Genomic DNA, 18,557 nt, shown 5'->3' on the forward strand with positions numbered 1-18,557 from the left:
AACACTCCAGCTGCACACACTCAGCCAGTAATTAGACAGGAATACTCTGCAATTGCCAAAACCCTCACTCTTACTTAGCTGAAAGGAGTTATCACACAAAAACAAACAAGCAGTCAGACAATCACACTGATAGTCAAAAACAGACACCTTACTAGCCGAAATCAAACCAGGCAGGGGCCAGAATGATGCCAGCTAATCGGTCTGTTCTCTCTGTGGGATTTACACACACACACCAGGCAATCATGCTTAGGATAGGTGAAACTGACCACAGGGGATGGGGAAGGGAGGAGGGGGAGGAGGGAGGGGTGGAAAGGCAGAGGGGAGGACTGGGATGGGAGCAGGCAGGAGGGGGAGGGGAGAAGGACAGATGTGGTCGTTTGCATGTTTATTGAGTTCAGTGGGATTTACTCCCATGCAATCATGCTTAGGATAGGTAAAACTGACTGGGGGGAGGGATGGAGGGCTGGAGTGGGCAGGGAAGAAGGAAGAGCGGAGGAGAAGGGGAGGAGAAAGGGAGAGGAAAGGGGAAGGAGGGAAAAGGCAGGTCTGATCATTTGTATGACTATTGAGTTGAATCAGATATACTCCTATGCAATCATGATTAGGATAGGTAAAACTGACCAGGCTGGGCCTGCCAACCAAGACGTCTTCTGTATCTTTCACAGTTGGGCAGGGGGAAGAGACAATTCTACCTTGTGGTTTTTCCCATTGCAGTGTTGCAAGAACACCTGCACTTGGCTGACTTTCTCTTCTCCTAAAGATACAGGATCAGTCTCAGGCCCTGAACCTGGCAACCCTACCTCCCACCCAAATTTAAAACAAAGCTGTCCCTGGCCACATCCACACCAGGCCTCTATTACACTTTGGACAATCATTATTTATTTATCTATTTATTTAGTGTATTTATATACCGCCGCATAGCGGAAGCTCTCTGGGCAGTTTACAATAACTAAAAACATTAAAAACAAATACACAAATTTAAAAACATTTTTTAAAAACAATTTAAAACAATTTATCATGGCTTCTCTCAAAGCCATGGCTCAAAGCCAATCATGGGTTCCCTCAAAGAATCCTGGGAAGTGTAGTTAGTGAAGGGTGCTGAGAGTTGCTAGGAGACACCCTGTTTCTCTCACAGACCTTCAGTCAGAGTGGCTGACTGTTAACCATTCTCTCAGGGGAATAGGAGTCTCCTCTCAGCACCCTTCACAAACTACACTTCCCAGGATTCTTTGAGGGAAGCCATGACTGTCTCAAGTGAAATCAAGTCTGGTGTGGATGTGGCCCTCTTATTAGCCAGGCCCAGCAGCTGTGAGGCTTTTAGAACACTGAGTTGGTCCTTACTGAGCATGTTCCGCGTTATAATAGGCTTCCAGCCAAAATTTCCTAAATTACTTAAAAATCAACCAGGCATTTTTTTAACTTTTAAACTACAGTAGATGAAGGTCAGAGTATGGGGCAAGGTCAGTATTAGGATTACAGGTACTCTGTGAACATGGCTGGTTTTTAATGAATTTCAACAGATTATGAGAACTCGCAGAAAAAAGTCCAAAAGGGCTCTGAGTTTTTTTCTTTCTTTTTAGACTTTGAACTCTCAATTCTCTCTGACTGTTTTGTGCATCACCATGAAAATTGACAAGCAAGCGTTTCTGAGTTCAGAACTATAAGTTTTGTAAGGTTTTGTTTTGAAATGAGCTTATGGGAAGCCTCAGAATGGCATGGGGGGGTATTTTCCATTTAACCTTGTGGAATGTGAAAAATCCCCGCTGGCTATAGTATAACAGCCACTCTGCTGGCTGTATAATATGCACACTGCTGTGGAAACACAAAGTAGCGAAGACTGAAATATAAATATTTTTTAAAAATAACCACCTGATTCTGCATAACTAAAAGTGATTGAGGCAGATTTATGTGAGAAAATGGCTTTGTAAAGCAGTCAGGCTTCTGTATGATTAACTAATGGCTCTTAGTAAACGTATTCCCTTACCAAGACCAAATCGATCGCTTTCCCCACCTCGACTTCGGTCCCACCCTTCCATCAAGGGGCGGGACTTCACTTTCAAATCCCAACGGCCGCTTTGGGCCTTATTAAAAAGTAGAGTAGCCCTTAAGTTAGGCCACGCCCCAGGAACACGATACCGAATTCCTTCATCCCCTCGCGAACCTCGAGTTATGGACTGTACCATGAATGGGTGGGTGGAAAGTTACACTAAAAGCAGCGGTATGCTCCAAATAAACTTTTACTACAGTGAGCTAATGAGCTAAATAAGGCTTGCCTCTAAGTAAATAAGTTCAAACTCGCGCTGTGCAGTATCCTGACGTGACGAGACTTCTCTTCCCCTCCTTACTCTACAGAACCTGGACGACTGCTAAACTTGAGGAGAAGGGGGAAGAAACCCTGTTCTATACCAATAGGAGGCCAGTGTCACCTTAAGTGATTGGGAAATGGACCAATGTTGCGTGGAGGGCTTGCTCCAGCAATGAAGTGGAGGCGTGAAAGTGTGGCTGGCGACGCTAAGCTTGGCGACGCCTGCTTAGGAGTCTTGGGTAGCGCGAGGGGAGAGAGGAAGGTCGGTGTTTAACTAGCTGGTTGGTTTTTCTGTGCAGGTCCGTAGACGCCCTGAGGGGAATTTGGGCTGCGTCGTTTCGCGCGTAAATTGCGGAATTAAAGTAAATTAAGCGATTCAGTGATTAATTAGGTTTAAGTATTTGTGTAAAGAATGGTGAAAGGGGAAGTCTTTAATTTTCTGACAGGAGCAGGGCCTCGCTAATGGTGGAAAACGAGGAGAGGAAGGAGGAAGAATCCAGCATTCTTTAATTCCCTTTTAAAATTGTGTGCCCACATTGAGTGCCCACTTGAGTACTTTTTATCTGTGGAACTGGCCCTGTTACAGGTGCCGCGTAATAACTATACCGCACTTATAAGAAATCATTCTTTTAGTGTGGCATCATCTACTCTTTGGAACTCCCTGCCTATTGACACCAGGCAGGCGCCTTAGCGGTAGTCCTTTCTGTGCCTGTTTAAAGCTTTTTTTGTTTAGGGAAGCCTATCCAAACACACAGATGTGTTTGATGTGTTTTAATCATTTTAGTCTGTTGTTGTTTTATTAAAGTTTTTAATTACTTGTTTTTAACTGCAGTATTTTAGGGATAGTCTTTTAATTTTTTGGTAAACTGTTTAAGATTTTTTTTACAATCAAACTATATATATGTTTCGTTAAATAAATATTTCAGTCCAGTTACACATCTTCTCGGGAGTAAGTCCACTGATTCTAGTGGGATTTCTTCCTGAGTAAGCATGCAACTGTGTAATCTGATCTTTTATGGGGGGAGGGGTAGTGCAGTGGAAATTCAGAAGTGCAGGGTCCCTTCATGGTAGTCACAGCCACGCCCCTCCACGTTTTTTTGCTTTGGGGTTGAGAATGAGATCAATGTTAATGCCTTCTCCCACAATAACCGACATCCTTAGGAGCCAATAAGCATGAAAGGGGTGTGTGTTAGCTACTAAGAAGAGTCTTCTCAGTGACTGACTCATCTCCTTTCACTCTGATTTGCTTCAATCAGCAGGAAAGGACAAGGAAGTATGTTAGAATTTTCTTCTTAGTGGCCAACATGCTCACCTTGAATGCTGGTTGGCTCATAGGATGCTGGAGACATAGGGACCCTACTGCCCCAAAAAGTAAGGGGACCAAGACCCCATACAACTACAGTAGGGCCCTGCTTTAAGCGATTCGCTAAGACAGCTGTCTCAATTAGACGCAATTAGACTAAAGCCCCACTCATACAGCACTTGTTCCGCTTTTACGGTGGTTTTGGGGCATCGCGTGCCATTCTATTCAATTGGTTCCACTTTACAGCGAGGGTCTGCAACATAACCTGCCGTATGAGTGGGGCCCTACTGTACACCCCTGGGAGAGTAGGCCTCACTTGCTCCTCTGTGTATAGGCTTGTGGACTTACTTGGGTTTCTTGCTGCTTTCTTTCAATTTCTAAACTGCTCTGATATGTTGGCACCAACCCACCTTGTTGCATTAGTTACTCTAGGTTTATGCATGGAAGAATGTGTGGAACTGAGTGATGCTGTCTGTGCTTGTACAAATGGGCTATTGTGCACAGAAAATCTTGTCTGCTATCCTGGATTTTTGCTGGGTCAATATTATGGAGTTTGTCACTAGGTTGATTTATGATTTTTATTGAGTTGTTGTATGTTATAACTTTGTCTTGTTTTTTGTTGACCAGGAAATTATGCTGAAGATCGTTCCCAGTTCCTTGTTTGCTCAAAGATTCAAAGCATTAAAAAAGAAGGAAAGGTCATATGTCCCTGAACTCCAAAATAAAGTTTATATGCCCCTAAACCCCAAAATAACCTTTGTGGTGCCCCATATCATATATCTCCATGATCGGGGGACTCTCCTGATCAACAGTGATTTTCTTCAATAAAATTATCATGCTTGCAACATGCTTGTAAAATGCGCATACATGTGTAATGATATTATAAGACAATAAAAAATAATGAACGGTTGTTGCCCACCCCAAAAGATGCTTTGGACCTCCATAAATCAAACACCCAGGTATCTGGGAGAGTTTTTTAGCATTTAAAACTTTCAAATATGGAACTGGGAACTAGTAACCAACCAGTCGTGACTAGAGAATATTTGTTATGCGATGCATGGTATGTACAGTGGGAATCTGGCCTTGATTACTGGATGTTTGATGACTGGCAGATAAATTGTGAATTGTGTCTGATATGCCTCTGAATACTATCTGTAGGGAATTGCAGGTAGGGAGAGTGCTGTTGTGCTTGTGTCCTGCTTTCAGGCTTCTTACAGGAATCTGGTTGATACCTATAAAAAGAAAGAGCTGTGAGAACAGATTGCCAAACTGGATGGGCCTTTGGTTCATCCAGCAAGGTTCTTGCGTTGGTATCATGTTGGACGTGGTAGTAGGCATCAAGTCTTTGCTTGATGTTGCAGTCCTTAAGGCAACATATGTGAGAACCAGCCCATAGTATTTTATTTAGATTTCTAGTCTGCCTTGCTCCTGACAGTGTACCGTGCCTTGCAAAAGTAATCAGACCACTGACCGATGCTCTCATATTACTGAATTACAAATGGTACGTTGTAATTTTGTCCTGTATAGTATTTTATTTTGAAACACTGAAACTCAGAATCAATTACTGTAAGGTGACATTGGTTTTATGTTGGGAAATGTTTGTAAGAAACAGAAAAAACTGAAACATTGCTTGTGTAAGTATTCAACCCCTGTGCTGTGGAAGCTCCCCGTGTACACAGATGGAAGAAATTGCCCTATCGAGGACACAGTTAGTTTATCATTGGCCTCCACTTGTGAACCATTAAAGTTGCTGTCACATTGTCAGGATAAAACCCCCACTGTTGAAGAATCATTGGTCAGGCTGTGGATCTGAAAGAAAATGAAGACCAAAGAGCATTCTACAGAAGTGAGAGATAATGTAATACAGAAATGCCTAGAATAGGAAAAGGGTACAAAATAATATCCAAGTGTTTGGATATCCCAGTGAGCACAGTTGGATCAATAGTCAGGAAGTGGAAGCTGCATCACACAACCTAGGCACTGCCAAGAAAAGGCCGTTCCTCAAAACTCAGTGCTCAAACAAGGATACTTTTGAGAGAAGCCACATTGAAGCCGACAATCACTAAAGGAGCTACAGAGTTTAGTTGCTGGGAGTGAAGTAACGGTACACCAGTCAACCATAAAGAGCTCTGCACAACATTGGCCTGTATGGGAGGGTGGCAAGTAAGAAGCCGTTACTCAAAAAGTATCATCTGAAAGCTCGTCTGGAGTTCGCCAGAAAGCATGAGAGTGCCCCAGCTGCAATGTGGGAAAAGGTTTTGTGGTCAGATGAGACCAAGATAGAGCTTTTGGGCCAAAACTCAAAGCGCTATGTGTGGCGCAAACCTAACACTGCCCATTCCTCATCATCCCTACAGTGAAGTATGGTGGTGGCATCATCATCCTGTGGGGATGCTTTTCATCAGCAGGGACTGGGGATGGATGGGGCAAAATACAGAGAAATACCGCAAGAGAACCTGCTTCAGTCCACTAAAAAACTGAAGCTTGGGAGGAAATTCACTTTTCAGCAGGACAATGATCCCAAGCCCAAGGCCAAAGCAACACTGGAGTGGCTCAAGAACAAAAAGGTGAATGTCGTACAGTGGCCCAGTCAGTCCTGATCTCAGTCTGATTGAGAATCTGTGGAGCTCTTTGAAGATTGCGGTCCACAAGCAACGTCCAATCAACTTGAACTACCTGGAGCGAATCTGCCAAGAAGAATGAGCCAAAAATCCTCTAACACTGTGCAAAGCTGGTACATATCTACCCCATTAAAGCTGTTATTGCAGCGAAAGGTGACTCTACCAAATATTAATGTGTGGGGGTTGAATACTTATGCAAGCAACATGTTTCAGTTTTTTGTTTCTTACAAACATTTCCCAACATAAAACCAATGTCACCTTACAGTAATTGATTTTGAGTTTCAGTGTTTCAAAATAAAATACCATACAGAATGAAATTACAATGTACCATTTGTAATTCAGTAATATGAGAGCATTGGTCAGGGGTCTGATTACTTTTGCAAGGCACTGTATCTGCTCCATGACTCCTTGTCTGATTTCTTCATCTCTCGGAGCCTAACACTTGGATACAGTGGCCAAATTGGGGAGAACAGGAGGTTAATGAAGGAATGCTCCGACTGAGACACTGAGCCTTTTCCTTTTCTCCAAAACAACGTATTTTTAAATTTATTGCGGGAATGTGAATATTCATTACTGATCTCCGTGCTGTAAAATGAGCACTATGTTTTCTCCGTCTTCCTGTGACCCAAATGTCTTATCAGTGTCTGTCCAGAACTTAGTTTGGCAGTCTTAAGTTGGCAGCACTAGTTGGCATTCTGATTCCTTTTGCTTTTGCTCTTGGTTTTGAACCCCAAACCTGTAATTGTAAGTTCTGCACCTTGTTCTCTAAACCCCACAGACCTCCAGGTTGGGAGTGAGCTGATGATAGCTTTCTTTCTACTTAGGGCACTTTGCCTAGTGTGTGTCTCTTAATGTACCAATCCATCATTTTCACCTGCTGTAAGGTACATGACACCACATGCATGGGGTATAGGCAGTTGAGAAATTGCAAGATCAGCATGGGTGATAAAGCAAACTATGTTATTGTCTTGAACTGCACAGGTACGTGGATAACCATTGCCACTAGTTGAGCACATAGTTTGGAAGAGGCAGTCTGCACTGGACGGTGTCAATACGGTCTTCAAAGGAATTGTTAAGGAATACTTCAGGACTGGAGTAGTTAAATATAGTTAAATCTTCCAAGAAGACCTCAAATTTGTGTTGCAGGCCTGAGATTTGGACACCTTTTTTAAAAAAAGAACCTGATAAGTGAGTACCTGTAATAGAAAGTCAAATTATTGTTTAATATGTCTCAGTCTTGCGTGCTGAGAAACTTACAGAGAAACATCAAAGGTTGCTTTTGGTTAAGGTAACTGAAGAACTAGACTTACACAAGGTGTTCTAATAATTCAGAAAATGGCCTTGCTGAAGTCCTATAAATGACACTTCGGTTGATAATAGGAACACAAATCTCTTTACTCAGTGCTACAGCTGGTGAAACTGTGATATGAATGTGAAGCAATATTTGGTGTTCTAAAAACAATGACAAGAAAATGGCGCTGATCAGAAGTTTGGAGAATATGTAACAGGGAGGAATGTACCAGTTAAACATACCCAGATGTTGGGACTACCAAGAGACTTAAAAGGGACTGTGCAAGGACCAAGGGGCTGTTTCCAAAGGAAAATGTGAAAGTATATGAGGCAGATGAGATCTCGCCACTGATAGGAGAACTGAGGACTGCAACATCAACCAAAGACTCCCAGAACAGACGTTAAACAAATGCGCCTGTAATTTCCAGGTCCCCCAACTAGCTTTTTAAAAATTGGTGTATCATTGGCTATTTTCCAGTCCTCAGGCATGGGGGCTGATCTTAGGGGAAAGTTGCATATTTTTGTTAGAAAATTAGCAATTTCACATTCGAGTTCTTTGAGAACTGTCGGGTGATGCCATCTGGACCTGGTGATTTGTCAGTTTTTATGTGTCACTAAGGTCTAGAACTTCATCTTGTGTCAACTGCTATTTCCCTGAGTTCCTCAGACTCCCTTCCTGCAAAAGTTAGTGCAGGTAAAGGGATCTCCTGCTGTGAAGACAGATGCAAATAATTCATTTAGCTTCTCTGCAGTCTCCATATCTTTCTTTAGCGTACCTTTGACTCCCTTGTCATCCAAGGGTCCAACCACCTCCCTAGCAGGTCTCCTGCTACTAATGATCATCGTAACATGTGAAACTATAAACCTGGCCATAGCTACGCTAAGAGACCTGAACCTTGAAGAGAGGCATAAACAGACACTAATTAATAGTGCTGGGTTTCCTTGATTGTGTGGGAAAGTACATATGTCTTTCCTCTAATTGGAGACTGGTTTTATACCAGTTTCAGTGTCATGGCTTCCCAAAAAATATTTGGAATTAGTCTGAGTGTGTAGAGAACCTTATCCACCATCACAGAACTTCATTGCCCAGATCCATGGAGAAAAGGAATGATTATTTAACCAGTGTTAAATCTGGGATATCTATGCTGTTAAACATCTACTATTGTTGGTGTTAAGGCAGTAGACTGGGTGGGCTTTTGATTTTTTCTGTTACCCTCTGAGGGAGGGAGGTGTTTGGATGAGGGGGAGTGAGAATTGCCTTTGAGGGTGAGATACTAATTTTTACAAAAGTCTGTTGTACAGTTCAGTGTTTGGGGAGAGCAATAGAAGAACTCTAGCTAATGATTTTGGGGGGGTCAGCAGAATGAAGAACAGAAGCATTCTGTACTTGGGCCACTAGAGAACTTCTTAGTATATGTGTCTGAAATGCGCATCTCTTTCTCAAGCAGTATCATGCACCCCACAAGACCCCCATTTTGGGGTGGTGCTTCTTCCCATTTTTCTCATGATGGCCATGTGCCTGAGTCTCAGTCACAGCTGCCTATGGTTGAAGATTTTGTATACAGTAGAGGAAGATCCATCCCTTCAGCTGGCAGGATGCAAAGAGTATGCGAGATGATAAAGCAACCACCAGGACATATGCAGCAGGTAAACATGCAACCTTTATAATAATCTCCAGCAGAGATATTCAGAGATGTTTTAATGACCAATAAGACATGATGCATATTATCTCTTCAGCCATGATTGGATCCATGTGGTCATGCTAAATTAACTTTATGGGGTAATATGGATTTGAAGATAGCAAGGTAGGATTTTTTGTGGAAGAAATGGGTTGTTCGTAGGATCTATACACTAACTTAGTTGACAGGATCAGGTGGAAATTTTTTTCTGTTTCCTATATTGCTCTGTGAGGAGAGGTCAAGGAGCCTTCCTCTCCAGTGTGCTAAGGTATTGGCAGTCCAGCCAGAAGGTGAGCCAGTTGTACTGGAAGGGATCGAGTGGGGAGACAGCGAGAATGAGAAGGGAGGACAGGAATGGAACAGGAATGTGTGAGTGTGCATAAAACAAGAGGAGGAGGAACAAGCAGAAAACCAGGTAGGAAACGAGAGAAAACAAGGGAAAGTAACAAGAGATTAGAATAAAATACTACCTAAAGTAGGAAAAGAGCATCACTTGTGAATAAAGAGAGGAGAGATTACAAATGAATAAAAGGGGATGGCAGGCATGACCAAGGAAGGAGGAAACAGAAGAGAGGAAGGAGATTTGTAAAGGTGGGGGCAGCATTTGTAAAGATGATGGGCTAAGGAGCATGAGTGTAAATAAGCAAACCTGCCAGGGGATGAGAAGCACACTAATTTTGAAAGAGGGAGGGGTTCAGCAGGTGCGTCTGAACATAAGAACTATACTGGAGCGTTGAAGGCTCTTGGGACCCATAACAAAGTAGAACAGGAATTTTCATATGCTGCTTACTGGTGAGTGCTGAATGGCAATTTATCTTTAATTATAGCACCCATTGGTGCCTGTCTGTGGTCCGTCTGCATTTCTTAAATTGCTCAAGGGGATAATTGGATCTTCACAGAAAGCTAAACACCTAACAGTTGTTTACAAATGCTTAGTGGAGTTTTGTAAAGTAGAAGTTCAGGAGCTTAGGAATGGAATAGGGATCTATAATATGCAATACAATCTAAACAATGGAAAATTGCTTCAGAATCTATACAGAACATTTCTATAGACTTAAAATTAAGATTGATCCAGCAAAAATTGGTGTTTGAGGTATATGGGACTCCACAACCCGAAAGACATGCTTCAACCCTGGAAGGATAAATGCCCACCATCTATTACGCAATGGTCTGAGGACCATATTGTCCTTGCTACATTTGTACACATTTCTTAAAAACAACTATTTAGTGTGGATGCCTATCTAAACGTTTGGATGGCATACATTAATTTTTATGTTTAAATTAAGGTGGATTTATTGACAACTATTGTATCTTTTATGGGAACTAATGAGTCTTCTTTTTTCCTCTCTCTCTCTGTCTCTCTCTCTCAAAACTCAGCAACCACCAGGACGTATGCAGCAGGTAAATATGCAGCCTTTATAATGATCTCCAGTGGAGCACAGTGGGGAAGAGAGCTGGGCTGGGAGTCCAGAGTCTGTGAGTTCAAATCCCCACTCGTGTCTTCTGGGTGTAAAGGGCCTGCTAAAGATCACCCCCACAATGAGTGGCTCAGGGGTTATGTGCCCTGCCACCTGTGCAGCCATGGGCAAGCTGCATAGTCCCATGGAGCTCAGTTGCCCCCCAGCTGGCAGTTGCAGTCAAGGAAGGGGTAAGCTGAGCAGGCTGTAGCCAGCTAGGGAGGACTAGCCTCAGAGGAAGGCAATGGTAAACTCGCTCTGAATACCGCTTACCATGAAATCCCTATTCATAGGGTCACCATAAGTCGGAATCGACTTGAAAGCAGTCCATTTCCATTTTCCAGTGGAGATGTTTTGTTGGAAAGTAGTTGATCACCACCTGTTGGATTATATTAAAACATGATCCCTTGCTCTTTTGGTGTACAGTGCTGCTTAGACAATTGATCTGTGGCACACTTGAGGTCACTGTAACTTATAGGAAGGAATGTTTTTTTCTATATAGGGAGTGAGTTGTCTTATGCCCTGTATATTAATAGTTGTTGCTTAATAAACATTTACCATGGGAAAAGGGGAAATGATTTTAAAAGACAAGTTTTTCTGTTAAGGTTGCTTCCACACTAGCCCTTTACTCTGAAGTTGCCATACTTCAGTTGCTCACTGCTTATGAAACATGTGGATGACATTGCTAGCTTATTGCAGTCCTATGTGTGTCAGTCTGTCTCTCCCCCCCCCCATCTGATTTGAGGCATCTTTTATAACATGCAGTTACAGTACTATTCAGGTAGGAGTGAAAGTACTGCATTTCTCTCACTTTATATATATATTTTTAAAAGAGGAAGTCATTAATTAAAAGCCCCTCCACACTTCCCAGAACAAAAACTGACTTGGAACTGTTCATCACTAGGCCCCTCAAGCTGAGTAAGCAAGAGGAGATAAAATGGACTAAACCTACAAGCAATAAGCTTTTTAACTGAAGTTGCCAGGGACCTTCACTGAATGGGAATTGAGAGTTAACATCATAGAATGATCTTTCTACAAGGAAGGTCACTGGTGGATAATATAGTGCTATATTAAATTGTAGTGTGTCATCTCTAAGAGAACTGTGGAAAAGCAAGATTTCAGTGGCACTTAAGGGATGTAGTATGGAAGCAAGCCAGGTCAGTAATGTTTGTAAGGATGCAAAAAGTGTAAAAGCCTGCATCTTTTAAAAACTGGCTAGATTGTACTGACCCATTGAGAAAGGTATAACTTTTTAGAATGATTAGAATACTCTTTTGGAGTCTTTTGTTTTTAAAAAAATCAAATTGTAACTTGAGAAGAAATTCAAGACAGAGTACCTTTAACAAAACTTGCCTCAAACTAGCTATTTTCTGGAGACTAAAGCTCTTGGAAGTAATGATTTGTGTTGGGTACAGGGTTAATCATGCTACTGCTTGAGCATGATGGGAAACTGCTAGCACTGTTTCAGCTTTGCAACTCACCTTACAATTTAGATGCTGAAATTTCTTTGTTTGCAAAACTCTATTTCAATTTTCAAGAGTCTGTTATTGGCAATTGTTCCAGTTGGCCTTAAGCTTAGCCAGTCAGTGTACTGAGTGAAGTCTGTCCTCTATTCTACTTTAGGAGTGTTCCACACTTACTCCAACTCTGTCCTCCATGTTTCGGGGACTTGGCTTTGAGATGGCCCCAAAGCTTACGTTGGGTAAGCCCTGTCTTATTGGAACTTCTTTCTCATACTTCAGTAATGTTTATTTTTGGGTAGTATGTAAAACTGTAAGAGTTTGTTTTTTACCTTATTTGTTATTCTCTCTATTCAGGCCGAGGCATTTTGAGCAGAGGAATCAAATTCAAAGGGGACTTTCCAGCACAGCAGACACAGTTGAGAATAGAGCCTTCTGGAGACAGCAAGGTGGAGAGGCCACTTCTGGGATGTGGCAGGTGAGTAAAGTGATCCTGAGGTGAATATGGTTATTAAAAGATTTATATATAGCTGTCATTTTTAAAATCTCAGGGTGGTATACAAGAGATATCAAAATATATTAAAATCCAGACTTACAATACATTAAAATTACAATAACAATCCACATCAGAAAACAAATCAATAAAATGATCAGCACTAAAAGTCTGGTGTCATGAAATCGCAACATTGGTTCACCTGGTTTAAAATGGATTGTGTAAAATGGCTCCGATGCAGAGAATTGTGGGGATTTCATCTTGGGAGGAGATGGGCCTCTGTGTGAGTGGAAAACTTTGAGTTTCGTTTCTCAGCTGCAGCTAATTAGGAGGCCTGAAGAGCAGCACCTGGTTATCTCAGTTATCTGGTGAGAGCCTGGTACTCAAGGCCATGTGGGCCTGAGAAGGTTTGAGATCAGGAAGGGAGGGGGGCCTGCCAAGGCGCAAAAAGTGAAGAAGCTTCGGGAGTATTACTTCATCAGAAAGCCCCTGATTGGCTGAATCATTGTGAACTGTTGCTGGGGGGTTTTCCTTAAGTATAGGGGATGAGACCCATAGCCTTTGTTCCCCTGGATGTTTCCCTGGATTCCATCTGGAAGGGTGGTTATCCATGTGGGGTTCCATGGCCTTTTACTATCCTGATAATGTCTCTCAGAGGAGAGATGAGATTTACAACTACCTCTTCAGTAAGTAGAATAGGCCAGTTAGTTTGTTATTTTTCTGTTGTGTCTGACCTCTCTTATGTTTTACCTAAACCCCTGGTTGGGTGTGGTTTTGAAGAATTGTTTTGCTGCTGTCAGTTGTGCACTTATATTTTATTAATAAAGCTACTTCTTATTACCTGGTGTGTTCATTGAGTGAGAACAATTTGGTTCTGAATCCAGCACCTTGACCGCTGACCACAAACTACCAAGAGTGTGTTTTGGCTTTACCAAAGGCTTCTGGAAAGGAGTGCCTGTTTGGCTCTTGTCTTTAGGAATCCTTGGTTTACCTATATCTGGGCTCTGGGTTTCCCCTAACTTAGAGTTGAACCAGTTGAAGGGGTGGTGGCAGCCTATCATCTACCTTGCAGGGTTGGTGTTGGTTTGCACAGCCTTGGCAAGGGGGATATTGGGTTCCAGATCAGTTGCCCAGGGTGGGTCTGAAGCATGTTCTTGGCACCTGTAGGGTGGCATGAGGGCATGACATCTGGTATTAGAAGTTGGCAAGTGCTTAGGTGAACAAATGGCTCAAGGTGTCAGTGATGCCACAAATGTCTTACCTTGGACAAAAATGATGTGCTGCATTTAGCAACTGAGTAATTAAATGAAGATGCATTATGTTTGTATATCTTTGGGGCTGAAATGAAATGCACTCAGTGGTCTAGGTATTGGTTTTCAAGTAGGTTTTAAACTTCTCACATACTGCTTTCATTAATTTAAGCAGAAAAATGCTGTGGATCTGATTTTATTCTGAGAACCAGTGGTCATAATTTGTATAATGCTGTTACTCTGTAGTCTTCTAGCCCGAGAGGCTGCTGCTTTAAGGGACAAATAGGCAAGCTTTATATAGAGAATCATAATTCCAGAATGTGGGAGTGTTACGTTGTACACTTCAATTGCACTCTGCGTTGTTACTTTCTGTACCACTTTAGTGTTCAGTGTGTTGTGCAATTCCTACCTCATTTCTCCAAAGAACAGCTCTGAGAGATAGGCCAGGCTGAGAGTGTGACATGTCCCAAACTACCCAGTGAGCTCCTTGGGTGATGGGAATTTGGACATGAGTCTTCTTCATCTAAACAATGTACTGCACCACACTGGTATGGGAGAAAGTTTCTGTTGTAAAATATGTCAGGCTCTGGGCTTTGCTTTAAAGCAAGCTCTCATACTGATTGAAAGCTGGTAAGGAAATCAATTTTTGTGCTTTTTTACATTTATTCAGAGTACCTGGGCTTGGGGAAAGTGAAATGGCTTTTGTTGGTCTTAGAAGAGCAGCCGTGGGACTTGGCAGGGCCTGTGTAGACCTCTCTGCTGCTCTGCAGTCAGCACCACTGGAACACCCTAGATCAGAGATTTCTTCAGATGTTTCTGAGAACCTTTTGGAGAAAAAGTAAGTGAAAGCTGGTATTAACAAAGGAATAATGGCTGATCATATTGGCATACTCTTCCTTCACTACCTTTTTTAAAAAGCATCAATCTGCTTAAAAGTGTTGCTGGAAATAAAGCTTCTGAATATGTGTCTGGAATGGTAATAATAATAATAATAAAATAAAATTTAATTTATGTGTCGCCTATCTGGCCAATGGCCACTCTAGGCGACGTACATATAGTAAAATACAGCAAAATACAATACAATAAAATACAATATAACAATATAAATTATGATAACAACAATACAGGGTAGGAGGCATTTCGATCATAAGAACATTAAGCCTCCCCAGAAGTCCCAAAAGCCTGTTGAAAAAGCCAGGTCTTTAAGGCCTTGCGGAACATATTCAGGGAAGAGGCGTGCCGAAGATCTTGTGGGAGGGAGTTCCAGAGGGTGGGGGCCGCCACTGAAAAGGCCCTCGTCTCTAGTTCCCGCCAACTTAGCTGATTTGGTTGGCGGGACTGAGAGAAGGCCTTGTGTGGCCGATCTTGTCAGGCGGCATAATTGGTGGCGTTGTAGGCGCTCCTTTAGATAAACTGGGCCGAGACCGTATAGGGATTTAAAGGTTAATACCAACACCTTGAATTGGGCCCGGAAAACAACTGGAAGCCAGTGTAGATTGAACAACACTGGCGTGATGTGGTCCCGGCGACGACTGTTTGTAAGTAGTCGAGCCGCCGCATTTTGTATAAGTTGTAGTTTCCGGACCGTTTTCAAGGTACTAACTCTCTTCAGAAAAACTGGAAGGTTTTCAAAATGTATCTTGTGTCAGTTACAGAACCTCTTCTATTGTACAGAGGCATGATCAATCTTCAGTTTTGGTGCTGCTAGGTGTTCCAGAAGTACAAACATTTGCCTTATTTGTTAATTGAAGCAGTTGTGTAAATAATAGAAGTTAGACTTCAACATTTTAGCAATATTGTCAGCCATTCTAGATTAAAAAGTGGTTCTAGCTCCTCATTAGTTGCTATTTCAGTCCTCTCCACACTTCCTTCAGAGAAAGTTACACTGAACTTGCTGAGATTTACTTCTTACTAAACGTTCATTGAAACTGGGAGCACTCTTCTTTTACCATACTGGCCATGTTCATACATCACACTAAACCAGAGGTTGCTAACCAGTTGCCTGTGGGTGCCATGGTGCTGGCGAAGGCCTTCAGTGGTGCTCCCAGCAGGTAGCCCATAATCTGAGCTTTCATTTTTAAAAAGTCGCTAGCTTTCCTAGAAAGAAATTTATGAAGCAAAATGTACAGGTAAGTGATTTGTGTGAAATGAGCCAGCCTGGCTGCTCCTGCCTGTCAAGTGTTGTTAGCCAATGAGTGCTGTGATAAGTGAATTGCTTGGCAGCCTAGGCTTTGGTTTAAGGTTAGCATTAGGGAAGAACAGGGTTCTTGTGCCTTTAACAGGTGTATGGCAGACAGAAATTCAACAGGTCAACGATCTAACTGTTAGAGTGGTATGACAATGAAACCAATTCCTAGGGAGGTGGTGGACTGTCCAACACTGAAAGCATTCAAGAGGTAACTGAACAGCTACCTGTCTGGTATGCTTAATTTGAATTCCTGCATTGGACAGGGGGTTGGACTCGATGGCCTTATAGGCCCCTTCCAAGTCTATGATTCTATAGGGATACAATTATGGGAAAAGCTTCACCACTACTACTTTCTAATTTTGTGTTATGCCATGCCCCCATGGCAGCCATTTTGTGACTGGTGCCCCCAGCACACTCAAATTCAAAATGTGCCCTATAGTTCAAAAAGGTTTGCAACCCTTGCACTAAACCATGGTTTAGCATGATGTGCCTGAGCAGGAAGCAGCTGCTGCCTTCCCCTTTTCCTCTTCAAGTCAGTGCATCTTGTCCTCCAAAGCACGGATCCTGGTTTATTGTTAACTCTGGTCAGTTTCAGAACACAACAAATGTTAGGCCTTTCTCTTAAAAGAATTTACAGAGGCTTAATTTAAGTATACTTTCATCCTTTCAGAGAACCACTAATGAAGCAAGGCTCAAAAGGAATACCTGTTCCCTTGGCACTGAACCTGATTAAAATACATTGTCAAAACGAAGCTGTATACCAATATCATGTGACATTCAGGTAGTAGTTCTTCACTTTATCATTCCTCTCAGCTGTTAAAGGGCTGAATTTTTTTTACAGACAGGTTTTTGGGATAACCTGAATTTCAGTAGCTGAAGACAGATATAAACAATCCACATCTTTACTCTTTTTTTGGGGGGGGTATGCCTAAAAAGACTTGTCCTCAAAAAGTAGTCCATGCAACATTTATTTCCTGGTGCTTGGGATTTTAAGCAGCTTAATTTGAATTTTCAAATCCAAGTTTAAAAGAAACCTTGAAAAGGTGAAAATGGTATGTAAGCCAAATGAGCTTTTGGCGTAGAACTTGTGATGCACATCTGGCTCAAATTAATCAGTGTGATTCGTCGGTAGACTGTGACCATTAACCATCCTAATATTCTTTTTATGTTGTAAAATGGCAGTGGTTTCATGTTGCAAATGCTGCAGCTACTCAACTGAAGTTTTGTTACGGGTGCAGATCCCCCCCCCCCCCCATGAAAGATGAAAATTCTGGAAATTTTGAAGCTATAGGTGTGCATGTGTTTTTTCATGGGCTTTGGCGATTGTGTGGGCTGAGGAACAGACACTTTGGGATTAATTGAAATGTGATTCTCATTGAAATGTAATCCTTTTTACTGCTTAACAACAAAAAGTATCATTTATAACTGGGTTAATATATAAAATTATATTTATGATATTTAGGAAATTTCCAGAGCAATCCACTCAGATTCTCTGTTTAATGGAACTTACTACCGAGTAAGCATGCTTAGAATTGCAGTCCCTTTGCCTTTGTTTTGTACAAGCAACATCATGAATATGCCCAATACTAAAGAGTGATAGCTCCAGACTGCTGTACTCTACACTGCCAAAGCACAACAGGTCTCTTAGAGTTTAACTGACGCTTACCTTCCAGCAAGGCAATTAGCTGTCTCCTTCCCAGTATGTAGGAGAGTAGTCTTGTTCAACCTTGGGTCCCCAGATGTTGTTGGACTACAATTCCCATCAACCTCAGCCAGTGGACAGCAATGATCGGAATTGTAGTCCAACAATGTCTGGGGACGTAAGGATGGAGAACAGTGTAGTAAATTGTGTGAGTAGTTTGAGTAGAGAGGTGAAACGGTCAGATCAAAACGACAGCAGATTCAGGATATTCTCGTACACTAGTGGGAAACTTGTGATCCTTCAGCTCCTGGACTCCCAACTCCCATCGATACCATGCTTACTCTGCAGCATGTAAGGGCAGTTGACTCAGCAACCCGCAACCGGGGGTGCAGGCTTAAATAGGGAAGGTTTTCGCTCTCAACCTCTGACTCCTGCGCGGCGCCTCCTTCTGACCAAGCCTCTTTTCTCAGCGTCGCGCACGGGGTGACAGAGGGCGTGCACACGTCTGTTCATCGGACAGTCTAGACTCCTCATGTGCCAGCTCCATTGAAGGGCGAGGAGACGTTTCTGGCGGGGAGGCGTTTGAAGGGCCAGCCAAGGACTCCTGAGGGGGGGTGGAGTTGTCGCACTTGAGATCTTGCTCCAACGGCTCTCCTGGGGCGCTCAATAAAGGAGGGGTCTCTGTGGGAGCGGGCAACATTCCTGTGGGAATCGGAGAGTGTTTGGGCATGTCTCCCTCCCCCAGATCTTCAGGAGCATCCTCCCCATCTGTCATCTCTCCCATCTGCGGAGCTGGGGGTGTGCCCTCCCCCTCGGAGTCACTCTGCATTGGGAAGGGTCCTGAGGCTCCCCCACCTCTTGCTCCAGGC

General features: G+C 42.7%; 2 protein-coding genes across 15 annotated transcripts in view; one reads left to right on the top strand and one right to left on the bottom strand.

The window, feature by feature from the left end:
* LOC133368664 (outer mitochondrial transmembrane helix translocase-like) overlaps positions 1 to 2,048 on the bottom strand; it is a 49,045-nt gene extending 46,997 nt beyond the window's left edge. Inside the window, exon 1 of the mRNA XM_061593153.1 lies at positions 1,985 to 2,048. The gene's annotated coding sequence lies outside the window, so the exon portion shown is untranslated. The remainder of the gene's footprint in view (positions 1 to 1,984) is intronic.
* A 65-nt stretch (positions 2,049 to 2,113) lies between these two features.
* The window catches only part of PIWIL2 (piwi like RNA-mediated gene silencing 2), a 65,460-nt gene continuing 49,016 nt past the window's right edge, over positions 2,114 to 18,557 (top strand). For 2 of the 14 annotated variants that reach the window (XM_061593303.1, XM_061593314.1), the window contains exons 1-7: positions 2,142 to 2,189; positions 8,965 to 9,166; positions 10,576 to 10,599; positions 12,279 to 12,357; positions 12,473 to 12,593; positions 14,529 to 14,696; positions 16,717 to 16,827. In XM_061593303.1, the coding sequence (XP_061449287.1) occupies positions 2,170 to 2,189; positions 8,965 to 9,166; positions 10,576 to 10,599; positions 12,279 to 12,357; positions 12,473 to 12,593; positions 14,529 to 14,696; positions 16,717 to 16,827 (725 nt within the window). In that variant the 5' untranslated portion in view covers positions 2,142 to 2,169. Of the gene's footprint in view, positions 2,219 to 2,239; positions 2,605 to 7,210; positions 7,418 to 8,964; positions 9,167 to 10,575; positions 10,600 to 12,278; positions 12,358 to 12,472; positions 12,594 to 13,189; positions 13,295 to 14,528; positions 14,697 to 16,716; positions 16,828 to 18,557 lie in introns of those variants that run through there. The other 12 variants (XM_061593307.1, XM_061593306.1, XM_061593304.1 and 9 more) reach the window with 12 other exon arrangements.

The sequence above is a fragment of the Rhineura floridana genome, chromosome 12 (genome assembly GCF_030035675.1).
Source record: "Rhineura floridana isolate rRhiFlo1 chromosome 12, rRhiFlo1.hap2, whole genome shotgun sequence".
NCBI lineage: Eukaryota > Metazoa > Chordata > Lepidosauria > Squamata > Rhineuridae > Rhineura > Rhineura floridana.